Genomic DNA, 15903 nt, shown 5'->3' on the forward strand with positions numbered 1-15903 from the left:
TGGTCCCCACCGGGAGCCAGGTCCTTCTACACTAGGCAGAAAAGGCTACTGGATGCAGTGTGAGGGATTATAGCCAGGAGGACTGCCCCCTGGGCGGTACTGTGTAGTTTTGCTGTTTTTACATGTTCTGCCTAGTCCTCTCCTGAAGGTGGCAATATAACCCTAAGGTCAAGAATTAAACTGCTGTGTCAGTCAATGAACGAAAGAGAAAGTTGTGTGGCCTCTAATCCCTCCAGGACCACCCACCAAGATCTGCTACTGCTATGTAGCACTTGGCAGCCTGTGAAACTACAGTTTATAAGCTTTTCTGTCTGGCCATGAGGGCTTGGTTGCTAGAGAAGGGCCCCCCCCCCTCCGAGGCTGTAGATGGGCACCGATTAGGCTGCATTGATGGGCAATGACCCTTATTTTGCGTCAGTTTATTTACAATTTTTTTTCCCTGAAACTTCACTCCTAAAGTAACCTTCTTCAATCCAAATAACACGCCCAAGCTCATCTCTTCACCACACACAGCCACAAAGGCAAGAGAATTCTTGGGCAGTGTATTAGTGCTCGGGCAAACACACTTAGCCCAAATTTTTATGGTTCAAAGGATGTCAGGCAAAATGGTCGGCCCTTACGCATTTTCACTTCATGAAATCTGGCCCTCTTTGAAAAAAAGTCTGGACACCCCTGCCAGGGGATCCAGTCTCCACCCATCATGGCAGGCAACGCCACAAGGACCTTCAGGTACCCGACAGCCCAGCTGGGGATCACTGCCCTGGACATGTAGAGTACCCCAAAAAGTTGGCAAGGCAATATATGCTTGCACAATTTTCTGCTTGCTGGGTCCAGTTCCCACCAGCAACATTACAGAGCAGGGTCCGAGTCCTATTCCTCCATGCATAGAAAAACTGTAGCAAATCAAAGCAAAAAAAGCCAGTCTCCCAATTCCAGAAAGAATCATTGAGAAATTAGCTATTTTTCATACAGAGACTGCACAGACCTGACCAACACCTTAGACCATAACAAATAAACTGAAGTCTTGTCTGGCGGGTAGAGAGCTTCCTGTCATTTTGCCAGTGTTCAATCACCTAAAGATGGCAGCATAACTATCGTAATGGAGATGAAGTCGTAATGGAGTTCAGAAACCAAACGATGCAACATAGTTAAAGCCCAATTGGAGCCATTTTTTGGGGTTTGGATGCATCAGGGAAGAGTTACAGACTCAGCCAGAGAGACTTCTCTTCTCTTGTGACAAGAAACAAAATCATAATTAGGACAAGGAGGAACATTAAAACATCTGATTATTTAACAGTCTGTGCCCTCCTGTCCCAGGGACAGATGGCCCCTCAATTTTTGAATGAAGGTCACAACAGGGACACGTCTCCATTGAGGCCACACACAGAAATACCCAAGAAAATGTCAATTCTTTTCTACTGTATGCAAAACTAAAAAGAAAAAAATTACTGGAAGTACACATTAATCCAAGTATTCCGAAGACACTTAAAAACAGATCAAAACTCCTGAAAATAAACTGATTAAATACATGATTTTGCTAAAATTTGGTAGTTCAGAAACAAAAGTAATATTTCACAAATACTAACTCTGATTGGTGTCGTCATCATTCTCATGCTCCGAGTCTTCATTATCAAGGCCAAGTTCTAAGAGTTCTCGAGTTCTAAGCAAATAAAAATAGCATTAGAGCTGAAGACATGAGATTTACTCTGCCACATAGCTTATTCCTGTAGGGCAGGGCAGGAGACCCAATTTTCAAATTTTTCAATGCTGCAGTTACATAACTAAGCCTGTTATACAGCAGCAGAAAATAAAAAAGATCCAGAATATGAGTAAGCGCTATACATGAGTACTGCAGCAGAACCGCTCCTAATCTGAGCTCAGACATTAAAAGTGGTATACATTACCTTTTTTTTTTGTATTCAACAGGCACCAAAGGTGGTTTATTGCCATAATGTGCTAGAATGTACAGCATATTAGCACGATAGGCTTACCTGTCAAAAAAGCGACCCAGAGTTCAGCTGTCACTGATCCTGCTGGTCACAGAAGCATCCATCTTTGCCTGATCTTCCGTAAAGGGTTCGACCTCTCTGGCTGCTTGAATATTTACGGTGTAATGTCATTCCTGTGCAGGTGCACAGTAGTCACATCACAGCACATTGCGGTGCCATAAATGCACACTGAGCTTAGTGTACATTACAGCTGAATGGAGATTTATGACAGAGGAGGTTGAAGGGGTCCCATCTGTCAGTTTTTTTTAATATGTGTGCTTAATACAACTGAGAATTGCAAGATACCAAGTTACCACTGATAACTGGTACTTAAAAGCGGAACTCCACTCAAAAATTGACAGGGCGGACTCCTGATTTCAGTACCCACTGCAACTTCTGCGATCCTTGTTTGGCAAGAAGCCACTTGCCCTGCCACAGTCTTCTGGGACACATCACATGTCCCAGGAGGTTTTAGGACCATTCACAAAGCGTGTGTGAGTTCACACATGTGCAGTGAGAATCTGACTGTAGTTCCCCAGAAAGCCACAGCTGTATCCAAATACGCATAGATAAGACCCTGCTGCGGAAAGACAGCACTGGACTCCAGGCACAAGTACCCTGTTTTTGGAGCTGCTGACAAAAAAACAAAAACACAAGTTGAAATTCCTCTTTAAACTACATTTACCCTGTAGGTTCTACTTCTAACCACGAAAATATGCAGCGTTTCAGCTGTTGGGCCTTGGCGCAGAGATGCCGCGTATTTGCATGCAATAGCGCCAATGGAGCTGTGATGAGATTGCACCAGTGGCTAATGGAAACATCTTGATCGCTGCTTGCGATCTGGAGTTTTCTGATCATGTGACCGCCATGACAGCCAATCATGGAGGTCACACATTGCCTTCTACAATCCTCCAAATAGAGGAATTAAAGATATATTGAGCGATCACTACACATACACACAAATGGTTTAAATCAAATGGAGAGGTTTACCTTTTCCTCTCTAGCTGAGGTGTGTCCAGTGTGGTCTGTTGGTTCATTGCTTTAATCCAGTAAATAAGAGCCTGGAAAACATAGGCCACGTGTTTCAGGGAACACACGTCCAACACCGGAAGCACATCGGAGTGTTCATCATTGTGAGAGCGCATTAGTGAGAGTGCATAGTTCAGAAAGTCTCCGCGTGCAGACATTCCTTGACGTGCACTTAGTAGGGTGGCTCTTCTAGAAGAAAAAGCAACTCAACATTAAAAATGTAGAACCTGACCAACACAAGCAGAAAGAAAGAAAGCCACTTTAAACATTGTAAAAGCGCAGATTGTGTATAAAATATCAGTACAGCTGGATAAGGGGGTAGTAGGTGTCAGAGAAGAACCCCTGGTTAGCATAAGTTTAAAATGGTCACTACAGCTGGGTCCAGTGCCCTATGAGAACTGTGGGATTCTAGGGGTAAGGAGAGACAAATGGATGAATGTGAACTGCGATACAGTTTTTATGGAGTACGTGACAAAATATGCAAAACAAATTAAAAAAACTTGAGGAAAATGTTGCCAGCTGTGCTCTCTTTAGCCAAGTCATGGCACTTCAACACTATAACAAGACAACAGTGCAAAATATAAAATACCTTCTGCCTTCTAGTGTCCTCAGGCTGGCTTCTTCTCTGGCAGTCATGCGTTCTCTTCTGGTGGGATTCTGAGAAGCATGGAGAGGATGATTTGGATGACCTGGATCTCCAGCTGAAGACAGTGCAGACCCATAACGAAGCTGAGCTTCAGTGGAATCCATTATACTGACCATCCAGTTCCATGTTGGAATAAGCTTTTCTTCCACATAGTTCTGAAAAATCAGAATGGTTCAAGTCAGAACATTTTAAATCCCACCAACGAGAAGCACTTACAGTTTTAGACAATGCCCCACCTGCAAGTTTACTGCATCTTGATAAGTCAGCTTTACAGCAGCAGGAATCTGAGAGTAGACCAAATGGTTGTATTTTGGGATGAGCCCCATTAAGTCCGATATTTGCCGAATAACTATGCTATAAGCCCTTGCCAGACTGCTTGCTGATGTCAAGTAGCTACTGGAGTTGCTGGCTTCAAGGGCTGCTGCTGCAGTAGAGCTCATGTTTCCACTTCGACGTAAACTAGATGGTTCAATGTAAATTAGAGCTCCTGAACTCGCTAGAAAATAAAAGGTTGAAATTAATTCAGAAACATATGTTTACAATAAGTTTCCTACCACAGTTATGAATATAGAAAGTAAAACAAATGATGACTGTATTATATATAAGAATTTGAAAATATAAAATTCAGGATGAGCCCAAGACCCTGTGGATGGGTAAAGTGCAACAAGCAAGCAGAAATGTTAGGAGGATGAAAAAAGTCTGCAACTTGCCTGCAGGGGTAGAAGTGCTAGATGGCGCAGTGTTAGGCGTTCTCTGATTCTGTGTGTTCCTCACAGCCCACTGCATAGAACGAGGAGCTTGTGCAGCACCATTGGCATGGTTGCTGTTTGTAGACCTCTCTAAAGGCTCATCAATCATAAATGTCTCCTGGTCAAGGTCATCACTCTGACTACTGCTGCTGTCAGAGTCGCTGGAGTCATTGGACTGAGAGTCATCCTCAGAGAAGAACGCTGGAACACTGCTGGCACCTACAAGGCAAAGATTTTTAAATTTAGCTCTATATCGACCATGGACACATGTAGGGAGTCAAGCGAGACCAATACATACCTGCTTCTGAGCCGGCAGTAGCTGCTGTGACAACACTTCTGCGGCCACTAGCATTGTCCTGATTACTGTGATTGCTTTCACTGTCACTTTCTGTCTCAGCAGCAGCCAGAAGGTCCAACTCCATGTCACTCCCTGAAAAAAAACACAACTGACATCAGTATGGCGACTAGGACCAAAGCTGATAACTTATGGTCTATATACAATTGCACTTTACCATCCTCATCATGCTCATCATGTTGTCCTTCAGCTTCCGCATTCTCTTCTCCATGTTCCTCTTGCTCATCATGATGGTCTTCCTCACCAGCAACTCCTTCTACTACTTCCACCTGAAAGATAGGTCACAAGACATCAGAAAATAGAAGAAACCACAGCCAACATAGTGAACAGGGAAAAAAACACGATGCCCCAGAGAAAATATTTTATCTGTGGCCAAATTATATAATTTCTTCTGAGTGCTGGATGTGAGGATTTAACCACTTAAATACCAATCTTTTTTGGCACTTTTGTTTACAAGTTTGAATATTTTTTTTTAAGAAACTTACTTTAGAAGCCCCAGTTATTTTTTTTAGCAGAGACTGTAGAGAATAAAAATGCGATCTTTTCAATATTTTGTTACACTGTATTTGCGCAGTGGTTTTTCAAATGCAATTGTTTTGAACATATGCATGAATTTTAATGCAAAAACCACAAACACTTTTAACCACTTCAATACTAGCCCATAGTCATATGACGTCCACAGATGGGATCTCCCATCCTGGGTGGACGTCATATGACGTCCTGGGCTTTGCGGGGGGGGTATCTGAATGATGCCTGCACCTAGAGGCATCATTCAGATATCATTTGTTAGTGCCGGCGATCCTGCGCAACATAACGATCATAGCGGTGGTTCCGCCGCTTGATCGTTCTTATAGGCTACGGGAGGGGACATCCCCCCCCCCTCCCGCCGCCATCTGGTGCTTCTCCGGGCTCTCCCGTGCCATCGGGGGCCCGGAGAAGGAATCGTCCGGCACAGGCAGGAAGCATAGAGATGACTGGTGACCAAGTCCCGCCGACATATGTAAACGCTGTTATAACCACATATGTGAGGTATAGCCGCATGCGTTAAGAGTGCCAGCAACAATTCTAGCTCTAGATCTCCTCTGTAAATCTAAACTGGTAACCTGTAAAAAATTTCAAGCATTGCCTATTGAGATTTTTAAGTACCGAAGTTTGGCACCATTCCATGAGTGTGCACAATTTTAAAGTGTGACATGTTAGGTATCCATTTACTCGGTGTAACATATTTCATATTTTACAAAAAAATTGGGCTAACTTTACTGTTTTGTTATTTTTTTTAATTCATGAAATTTTTTTTTCCCAAAAAAGGGCATTTGAAAAATTATTGTGCAAATACTGTGCAAAATAAAAAGTTGCAATGACCGTCTTTTTATTCCCTAGGGTGTCTGCTAAAAAAACATATATAATGTTTGGGGGTTCTGCGTAATTTTCTAGCAAAAGAACGACGATTTGTACATGTAGGAGAGAAGTGCCAGAATAGGTCCGGTATTGAGGTGTATATAAAAGCCCTGTATTGAAGTGGTTAAATTGTGCACGCCCAGTATTGAAGTGGTTAAATTGTGCACGCCCGTGGAATGGCGGCAAACTGATACTTAATCTCCATAGGAATTTTTTTTTTTTTTTTACAAATTACCAGTTTAGCGTTACAAAGGAGGCCTGGTGCTAGAATTATTTCTCTCACTCTTCTGTTTGCGGTGAAACCTCACGTGTGGCGCAAACACCGGTTACATATGATAGCGCGACTTGTGTTATGTGCTTGCTTCTGCACGCAAGTACAGAGGGATGGAGATGCGATCAATTTTTTTCTTATTTTAATTCATCTGATCTTAATTCTTTATTTGCAAAAGATAAAATTTATCCCCCCCCCCCCCCCCCCATCCAGAAGTGATGTCATGATTATAGAAGCGATCAGAGACGATATGGTCTCTGGTAACCTCTATGGACAGCTGCGTGCCAGGAAAAAATGGCGAGCCTGAGAAACACTGGAGTGGTGGAAAGCGATCCAGCCACTAATTAGCAGCTTGGACCACTTTCACGAGAAAGCCAGTCTCCAGCTGGAGAGAAAAAAAAAAAAAAAAAACACAGCAGCCAAATGGTTATTAGTGTGCCTGGTTATTGTGATTTTTGTGTTTTGTGGCATGCAATTTTGTTTATTAATCCCAAAAGGTAAATTACTAAAAGTATTCAGAAAAAAAAAGTCCTGAATTTTTAGAAGCTGAAGCTACCTCTTCCACGTCGGCAGACACAATATCATCCTGTTCCTCATCCCGGCTTCTCACGGGCTGTGACTGGCTTATTCTTCTCTGCTGAGGATTTCTAATGATGTAAGACTGTGATTGACTGGAACTATATAAAAAAAAAAAATATATATATATATTATATGGTATCCAACAAAGTCCAATGTAGGAAACGGTTACGGCAGGATCATCCAATGTAAAGAGAACTATTTATTCAGAGGAACCAGATGGTAATCCCAGGCACCGAGTTTCTGCAGAGGGGGTACCCCAGGTATGGGGACAAGATGCTATAACAGTCGCCCGATTACTGCAGGGACTACCTGATCTGCAAAGAGGAGCTAAAGAGAGACAGAAGGAAAGGGAAAACACTCTTCAAGTTCCTTTAACATCTTACACCCTCTCTCAATGGAGAAACGTTTAACTATTTTTGCCTAAAGACGTTGGAGTGACAAGTACACAAGGGAGGGTCTGAATGGCCTCCCTAACCCATGAAAGATGGCTGTTAAGATGGCTGAAACGACCAATACTGAGGTGATAGCAGGGGACTGCCATGCTTCAAGAACAGTAGATTGCTGTGACTGAGTTAAAGATGGTCAGAGCCCACTGTGATCCACGTTTGTTCTAAAACCAAAGGGAGAATGGCGCTGCAGCATACTTAGAACCCAGGTGTTCTCCCTTAGAAATAGGGCAGATTGGGCCACAAATTCTAGATTAGATCTAGAGGTCCCCGAGGACAGGACAAGGGATTTGGCCTCACCTGACGGAGCTGAAGGAGATTCAAAGATTGAAGGACAGTATTATAGAGCGTTTCTGGAACCCAGAAGGCAGGCATCTGTTACGAGAAGATAACTAATAGACGTCCCCAAAATGAGGACAGTAAGGCCCGAGGTCACTTGTGACAGCAGACTGTGACCTCCATGTCTATGCACGGACAATGCTGCGGCCCTGTAGCCACTGTGCAGCTAGGCCTAAAAGGCACCTAGTGCTAATGAAGGTGGGGCAGTCAAAGGTGACCAGGTCACTATAGGCAGGCAGTAGCGACAAGGCAGCCACTACTTCTCAAGGACAAGTGACAGAACATAGCATGCATGGATCACTCAGTCCCTTCCTCTTAACCATTACCAAAGTGCAAACCAGTGGTGGGAGAAAATTGGAAAAGCGCCCAGTGGTGCTATGGGGAGGTATAAAAAGGTGTCCATCCTTCTAGGACACTGGGGCATGAGCACAAAAAAAACTCAAGCGTGCTTGGAGGAATTTTCCTGGGTTTGCCCACATTTTGTTTGGCATTTTTTAATCCTCCTGTAGGCAGCAGCATAACCTGACAGTATCAATTTGTGCTCACCCCCCCCCCCCCCCCCACAAAAGGAATGAAGGGAAGGCACAGTATAAAAGAAGAAGAAGAAGAAAAAAAAAAAAAGTTTACGTCAATCTAATGACAAAGCAAACATCTACTCATTTATTTAATCTGCACATAATTATATAATTGAAGATTCTTAACCCTTTGTATATCAGGCCCAATGTAAAGGAAACAAGGTACTAGCGTTGAATTTGTGCAGCAAGGATCTTACCTGTTAGACTGGTCAGAGGATGGCCTTGGAGGGAGAGGCTCAACAGAAAAGAGTTCTTCACTTCCCTGCATTGCATCGATACTTGTGCTGGCCAAAGTGAAGGGTGCAGTAGGTCGTGCGATTCCCATTCTCACTGGAACAATGAGCGACTCTGCAACATTACACAGCTCCTCTACTGCATATGGAAGCAGTGCTTGGAATACCCTCTTGCATTTGCCTATTGGCTGTGGAATAAAGTTACTGAAAGAAAGAATTTGTGAATGGCTAGTATTAATACATTACACATGGAATGTTATAACTCAAAACACAGAATATGACAAAAAAGATTAAATATCAGGATAAACTTACTTTTTCTTCTTGGAGGAAGCCATTTCAACACTGAGTATGACAAACACACGCGCCACAGAACGCAGAAATCGCATAGTGACAGCCACCGCCTCTTCTCGACGTCCAGGAGTGTACTTGTTCTGAAGTTCTTTTACTAGAGTTCCCAGCAATGTGTCCAGCAGCTTGGAAACAAAAAATATTTGAACTAATTTTCATTCTATCAACGTGAAAACGCCCAGCAACTATTTTCTCCTCCCATTTTATTTTATTACATTTCAGCATGCATTCACACCTGAGCGTTTTGTCACCTGAAGCGCAACGCCCCAAAACGCTAGAGGGGAAAAAATACATTATTCTCTATGGAGATGGTTCACATCTCCACTACAAAACGCCTGACGCCGAACGCCTGAAGACCAAACAAGTTCTGGACCCTTTTTTGTCGCTCGAATTTGGGCGGCAAATCGCGGTAAAAAACACCGCAAAACGCTACGCTCAGGTGTGAATGCAGCCTTAGGGTTTTTCCATAAAATTAGAGAACAAAAAACACGGCACATTTATAGTTGTAATAAGCAAAGACTTTATGGATCAGGATATAGATACAATTTGAAACCTATATTAATCAGCTTACAGTATATCCAAGACACAATTTTATTTTGAATTTAGTGGCGGGGGGGGGGGGATGTGTTTGGGAGGTAAAACCCCTGTCAGGTTTGGTCAACTCTCATTAGGGATTTCTCTTTACTTCTAGTCCTGTAGACGCAACAGAAAATGAATATTTTTCCAATAAGAGGGAGTGTGTCTTTAGAACCAATTATCTGCATTGGAAGACTTGCGGCAGAAGATCAGCCAAGGCCTGAACATCCACCTGGCAGAACTTGGAGAAAGTGTGAAGAGGACCAGGTGGCGACTCAAAACCACTTTGTCCTTATGCAAAACATTACAGTTTGCTTTGCAGAAAGAGCTGCCATTTCAGAAACACACCTAACAGATGTAATGGCAACCTGTAAAGTGGAGTACTTACAATGGAATATTTCTAAATTGGTCCAAAGGGAGATCTTTGGGATCTCAACCTGGTGCTTTCTCTACTTCAAAGTGACACATGGGGTCGAATTGAGGAATTTATATGAGCAACTTCCTAAAGAAAGTGTTGATAAAAAAATTGCAAGGCAAAGGGCTTTTTTGAATAAAGCACCCTTAATATATTACGAAAACATGGGCATATTGGAAAATGTTGGTATATTCGGACAAAGGGAAGACCCTCCTGAAGGGCTGTTCTGGAGATGGAGACCCGCCTGTCTTTCGTAAAGGTTGCACTGGCGCATCCCTCGCCCTGGTTCCCCCCCCTCTTCCCTTTCTTCATCGCCTCTTGTTTCGGCACCCCCTGGGGTGACCCTATACCTCCAATTTAACTTTCTACTACCCACAACTGCTCAATGTCCACTCGTGTAAACACGAACAGAATAATCATGGTCAACATCTGATTATTTGAAGTGGGAAATGTTTTTTCTGAGTTTTACTGATGTCATTCTAATTTGTTGTTGAGCGACTTAGCGATATACTGTGCTAACTTAGATTGTCTCTGCGTGCTGTGACTTTGCACCTTTAGTGCAATTGTTAGATTATATTCTGATGGATACTTTATTTTTCTATACCAATTTTTTTTTTTTATCTATACAAAAACGCACTATAAATACCAAAGCAGCAGCACACTGAGCTCCTCAGTGAATGGCTCTGTAGTGCGGGCGTGTCAGCAAAAGTCTCATAGTTTGAGAGTACACCGAGTTTCCAGCATAGCTAGAGAATAGTGATTTTTTTTTTTTCTTGGAAGAGTGCACGTGATTAGCACAGGGCCAATCATCACTGACCAGACGAGAATGAAAACTCCTACAAGCTTAACCAGACACTTCAAGAAGGCACAAGACTCATACATACTGCCGATTAGAAAAAGGTATTTAGCAGTTTGTATTTACTAAAACTATTGTATTTCCATATGCTGTGTAATGTGGGAGACCAGTAAGTAGGACAAGTAGCAGAATGGTGTATCAAACATGAATGCTTACCAAGATGTCAGCAGTACACTTGACAATAAGGCAGTGTGTAAAGCAGTCAAGGCGAATGGTACCGCTCTGTTGATTCAAGTAAATTTGTTCCTCTGGGAGAAGGTGACCGATCCGACTGCTGGCACTCAGACTAAAGACAGAAAAAAATAAAAAATAAGTATTATAATGACCATCTTGCAATAAAACCTTGAGATTTTACAAACCACAATAACTCACGGGTCTTTGTTTTCTTGAGAGCCAAACATGATCATAGATTTAAGTGCATTCCAGTCCTGTAAGACACGTTCAAGGGCAAGCTGTGCAAATCTTGGGGGTTCCAAGTCATGATCTGGCATATCAGAATCTGGAACAAAAGCTGCATCATTTTTCACATAAGCAAAAATAGAAGAAATTTACACAAAACAAAAAAAACACACGAATATCTAAAAAATATCAGGAGGGGGTTAATCTTAGGCAGTGCTTATGATTGTATACTTGGTAGCACGCCTGTAAAGCTCCTGAAAGAAGCCTCATCTGCAATCCCAATGTGAAAGCCCGAGTGCTTTCACACTGAAGTGCTGCGCTGGCAGGCTGTCAAAAAAAAAAAAGTCCTGCAAGCAGCTTCTGTGCAGGGCTTTAGGAGCAGTGAATACACCGCCCCTAAAAACACGCCTTCCCATTAAAACCAATGGGAGCGGCGCATTGTGGGCGCCTTTAACCCTTTATTCTGCCACTAGCAGTGGTTAAAAGCATTCCACTAGTGCTTGAAAAACGCTGGTAAAGCGCAGCTAGTTTTAGCAGCACTTTACTAGCGTTTTTCGGGCGCTGGCAGTGTGAAAGGGCTCTTAAAAGCACTCAAGCTTTCACATTGGGATTGCAGACGAGGCTTCTTTCAGGCGTTTTTTTTTTTATTAAACGCTAAAGCGCCTGAAAAAACGCCCCAGTGTGAAAGGGGTCTTAAAGCGACCGTAAAAATGTACTGGGTGTACTACCAAACATGGTCTGGTGTTGAGGGTGTGGGCAAGTGTAAATGGATTTTTAAAATGAGCCCTCCGGATCCCATTTACTGAACCGATTGCTGGCTTAAATGCAGCCTTGGGATAATTTGAAACCACTTCTAAAGTCCAGAACCTTCTAGAAGGCCTAAGGAAGTGAAGTGATTAAAATAGTGCCCAATAGTGCAAAAGCAAGAAAGCGCCGGATGCCTCAACATGACTCATTAGTCACAATGAAATTCTTTAGTGACAGGGTCACACCTCCACAGCTAACCACGCAGTACACTATGGTCTGGACAGTGCCAATCACAGGTACAGCAGCCAGGCATAAATCAATTTGACTGCTGGCAGTGGGGCTGGACACTACACCTGTGCCTACCAGGCACCCAAAAATGCTGGGATTAAAAACGCAGACTGCATCATGTAGCCTAAAGAATCCCTGTCTCTGAGGTTGGGTTCACACCGTTGCTGCATCAGTCTCACAGCAGGAGTCGCCCAGTGCATCCTGGTTCAACCGTTTCAGGTCCGATTTCAGCCCAAATTTTGGGTTGAATTCAGACCTGAAACTAAGAGACACATAGCGTTTTTTGTGCAAAATGCACCGGACCCGCTGCAGAGATATGTGAACTGTCTACATAGAGAGAGATTGTCAAAATCTCCTGCTATTGCGAATTGGATGAGTTTTATCTATTCATGAAAGTGCAAGACGTCCCCATTGTCAAGAATACGCTGCTGTGTCCGTCCATGGACACAAGAGAAAATAGGATTTTTGTACTCACCGTGAAATCCTTCTCTGTAGTTCATGGACAGACAGCACCCACCCCTCTTTTTTATGTTTTGTACTGCTTTTTGACGAACGGAGCTGCTGCATGCAGGGAGAGGTGTTGTATCCAGAGGGACTGCCTCCTGGGCGGTACTGTACAGTTTTAAAGTTGTATTAACATGTTTCTGCCTAGTCCTCTCCTGATAGAAGGCCAATACCCTATTGTCAAGAATATGCTGCTGTGTCCGTCCATGAACACAAGAGTAATTATGATTTTTTACATGTAGGAGAGGAATGCCAAAATTGGCCCAGTACGGAAGTGTTTGTAAATCCTTACATATACCCCACTGAAGTGACTGGCCTCGGGTGATAAAGTAGGATATGTTTAATCTATATCTGCAGCCTTCTCTCCTCTACAGACTTCTAAAGCACAAAATTTTACACAACATTTAGGAGCTTCGAAAGGCAGGGATCTGATACACAAAGAACAGCGTAGGAAGTGGAGTGTAATCTACGACTTGGAGATAAAAGGAAAAAAAAATAAAAAAAATCACACTAGGTGTGTTTTGAGTCCATTGCATACTATATTAAGATATTTCTTTGTTCATTTTTCCTCTTCAGAAAACCACTTTAAAGAACAAGGTTATTTTGAGATGACCACTATTGCTTTTAAATATACAAAACAAGCTCCGTGCTAAACTCTAGGAATACCTTCAGGATTGGCTGCTTTGCGGTTTCTATCTTCTCGTATGCGTGGTGGTCTGTACTGACAGTGTTCAACCGTCTGCCTGGCAACAGTCTGCACAAGGAACAGAAGAAGGTGCTCCCCTCTTAAAAAAAAAAAAAAAAAAAAAATAATATTAGATATTACCTTGGTAAATCAAAAAAGAGATAAAGAGGGATTGTGGCGCTCCATAAGGTTATGTGCTTAGTCTAAAACCACGAGCATCACTGCAATAGCAATTTTCAACAGTTTAATGTTGGTAACCAGGGTGGATTTGATTTAAAATCATAATTATTAGAGCCCTTTTACCCATAGCGTTGGCGGTAAAACGCTGCCGTCTTACTGTCGGCTTTGCAGTGCATTTTTGGCCGCTAGTGGGGTGCTTTTTAACCCTGCTAGCGAGAAAGGGTTAAAACCGTTTACAGCGGCACTGCCTGTTGATTTCAACGGGCAGGAGCGCATTAAGAGTGGCGAGTTCACCGCTCCTAATGCGCTTAAGGAAGCTGCTGGCAGGACTTTTCCTGATGCTCTGCCAGCGCACTGCTCCTGTGTGAAAGCCTTTGGGCTTTCACACAGGAGACAATAGAGCAGAAGTTTAAGGGCAGATTGCAGGCGCTATTTTTAACACTAAAGCGCCTGCAAAATGCCCTCGGTGTGAGATGGGTCTTAAAGTGCAACTGTCATCCCTGTCCCACTGATGACTCACCGAAGTCCCATTCACTTTAATGGGACGGCTGGTGATGCGGCAGTGATAACGTGAGGCACATGGCAGTACCAGGTGAGAGGATGCCCGCCAACAGACACTGCCATGACGGATTAAAATTACAGGTGCTCTTTAAATGCAATGCTTATTCTTGCCGATAGTTAGACTCTAATATTTGCAAACAAAATGAAGGTTTCCTATTTAGAATAAGCAGCTGTCAGGTTAGTAAAACAGCGATATCAGAACCGATGTAGTGTACATAGATTTGCAAAACAATTCCTGAACTTTGTTTTATCTCATGGTTACTGTGAAATTGTGTGAATGCATTAATGCAGTGCATGTCATCTCAGCTTGCATTCATTGAATGAGTTTAGCAAAAATTTAAATATTGCAGAATATACAGCCTCATGCTACATAACCAAGCTCCATTTCATGCCGAATAAACTCAATTTAGGCACCTTAAAAAGCAAAAAAGAAACAAAATAAAAATCTGAGGATAGTGGTTTACTCAAAAAGTATTAAAAAAAAAAAAAAAGGACACACACACACACACACATTTTTATCCACCCTGCTGGTAACTAGTATTTTTAATTAAGTAGGCAGCCATCCTCAGTGTGTCCATTACCTCTATAGAGACGTCAATAGCAAAGAAGGAGGGTGGGCAGGGGGTGTGGCACCAGCTAGATTTATAAAGTTCAGATAAAAGCATGCCAACTGAACACTTTAGTCCAAACGGGAAGATGCCCATCAAGATGATCAGTCCTGGAGTGACCCGATGCCGATCTGTGCACTCAGCCACTTGGGGATGTAACTCTTGTTACTGGCTGGTCAGCATGGAGCTTCCTGGCACAAAAATACAGCCAGTAACAATAAATACATCTCCAACAGCCAGGGAACCGGCGGCAGAGCCCACAGAGTGGTATTGGATCACTCCAGGACTGATCGTGAAGGGCATATTCCCCTGTTTGGACAGTGCAAGTGTTCATTTAGCACACATTATTCTTAACTTTATACATCTAGTTGTCATCTCTTTGACCAAGATATCCATGCATGCCCATTCCCGGCTGGTGCTCTGTGGAGTCACAGATACACAAAATGGCAAGTTATGCCTCTTGCTCCCATTCTATAAATTTGATGTCAGCAGGAGTCTTCCCTCCATACTTCTCTACAACCCGGAGGATTATAACACAGATGTTCTGGACCTGACAGCAGTGACAAGGAACTGCAGGCAGGAGTTTGGGAACATGAAAAAGGTACCAAGGCATTTTTTTACCATATTGCAGAGAATGCATTGTGGCAAAATAGGATTTTTGTACTCACCGTAAAATCCATTTCTCCAAGTTCATGGACGGACACAGCAGACTTTGACTGTAGGGTTATATCCGCTCCCTTCCAGGAGAGAGTTAGGCAGAAATACAGCACTTAAAGTGTTAACTTTTCTTCAGTGCAGCTCCTCCCAGGGGGCGTGGTTCCCCAGGTATAACCCACACCCTGCTCTAGCAGCCTCAGTTCGTAACAAGCAGTACAAACAGTAACAAGCAGTACAAACAGAGGAGGGGTGGGTGCTGTGTCCGTCCATGAACTTAGAGAAATTGATTTTACGGCGAGTACAAAAATCCTATTTTCTCTTACGTTCATGGACGGACACAGCAGCCTTTGACTGTAGGGACGTCTCCAAGCAGTGTCAAAAAAATTAGAGGAGTGGGAAAAACCACAGCAAACCAAGCTTCACCCCAAACAAAACCGGAGTTACGCAACGGAGGAACTCCAACCTTAAACG

The 15903-nt window shown here is 43.0% G+C and overlaps 1 protein-coding gene across 15 annotated transcripts in view; it reads right to left on the reverse strand.

Moving 5' to 3' along the window:
- Positions 1 to 15903, reverse strand: part of UBR5 (ubiquitin protein ligase E3 component n-recognin 5) — a 135601-nt gene that overhangs the window by 27658 nt on the left and 92040 nt on the right. For 10 of the 15 annotated variants that reach the window (XM_040354811.1, XM_040354806.1, XM_040354813.1 and 7 more), the window contains 13 exons: positions 13408 to 13526; positions 11176 to 11314; positions 10960 to 11089; positions 8921 to 9081; positions 8573 to 8812; positions 6993 to 7113; positions 4925 to 5036; positions 4711 to 4842; positions 4374 to 4631; positions 3900 to 4159; positions 3607 to 3818; positions 2979 to 3206; positions 1587 to 1660 (listed from right to left, as the gene is read on the reverse strand). In XM_040354811.1, coding sequence (XP_040210745.1) covers positions 1587 to 1660; positions 2979 to 3206; positions 3607 to 3818; positions 3900 to 4159; positions 4374 to 4631; positions 4711 to 4842; positions 4925 to 5036; positions 6993 to 7113; positions 8573 to 8812; positions 8921 to 9081; positions 10960 to 11089; positions 11176 to 11314; positions 13408 to 13526 — 2186 coding nt within the window. The remainder of the gene's footprint in view (positions 1 to 1586; positions 1661 to 2978; positions 3207 to 3606; positions 3819 to 3899; positions 4160 to 4373; positions 4632 to 4710; positions 4843 to 4924; positions 5037 to 6992; positions 7114 to 8572; positions 8813 to 8920; positions 9082 to 10959; positions 11090 to 11175; positions 11315 to 13407; positions 13527 to 15903) is intronic. The other 5 variants (XM_040354810.1, XM_040354809.1, XM_040354805.1 and 2 more) reach the window with 2 other exon arrangements.

Source organism: Rana temporaria, chromosome 5 (genome assembly GCF_905171775.1).
Source record: "Rana temporaria chromosome 5, aRanTem1.1, whole genome shotgun sequence".
NCBI lineage: Eukaryota > Metazoa > Chordata > Amphibia > Anura > Ranidae > Rana > Rana temporaria.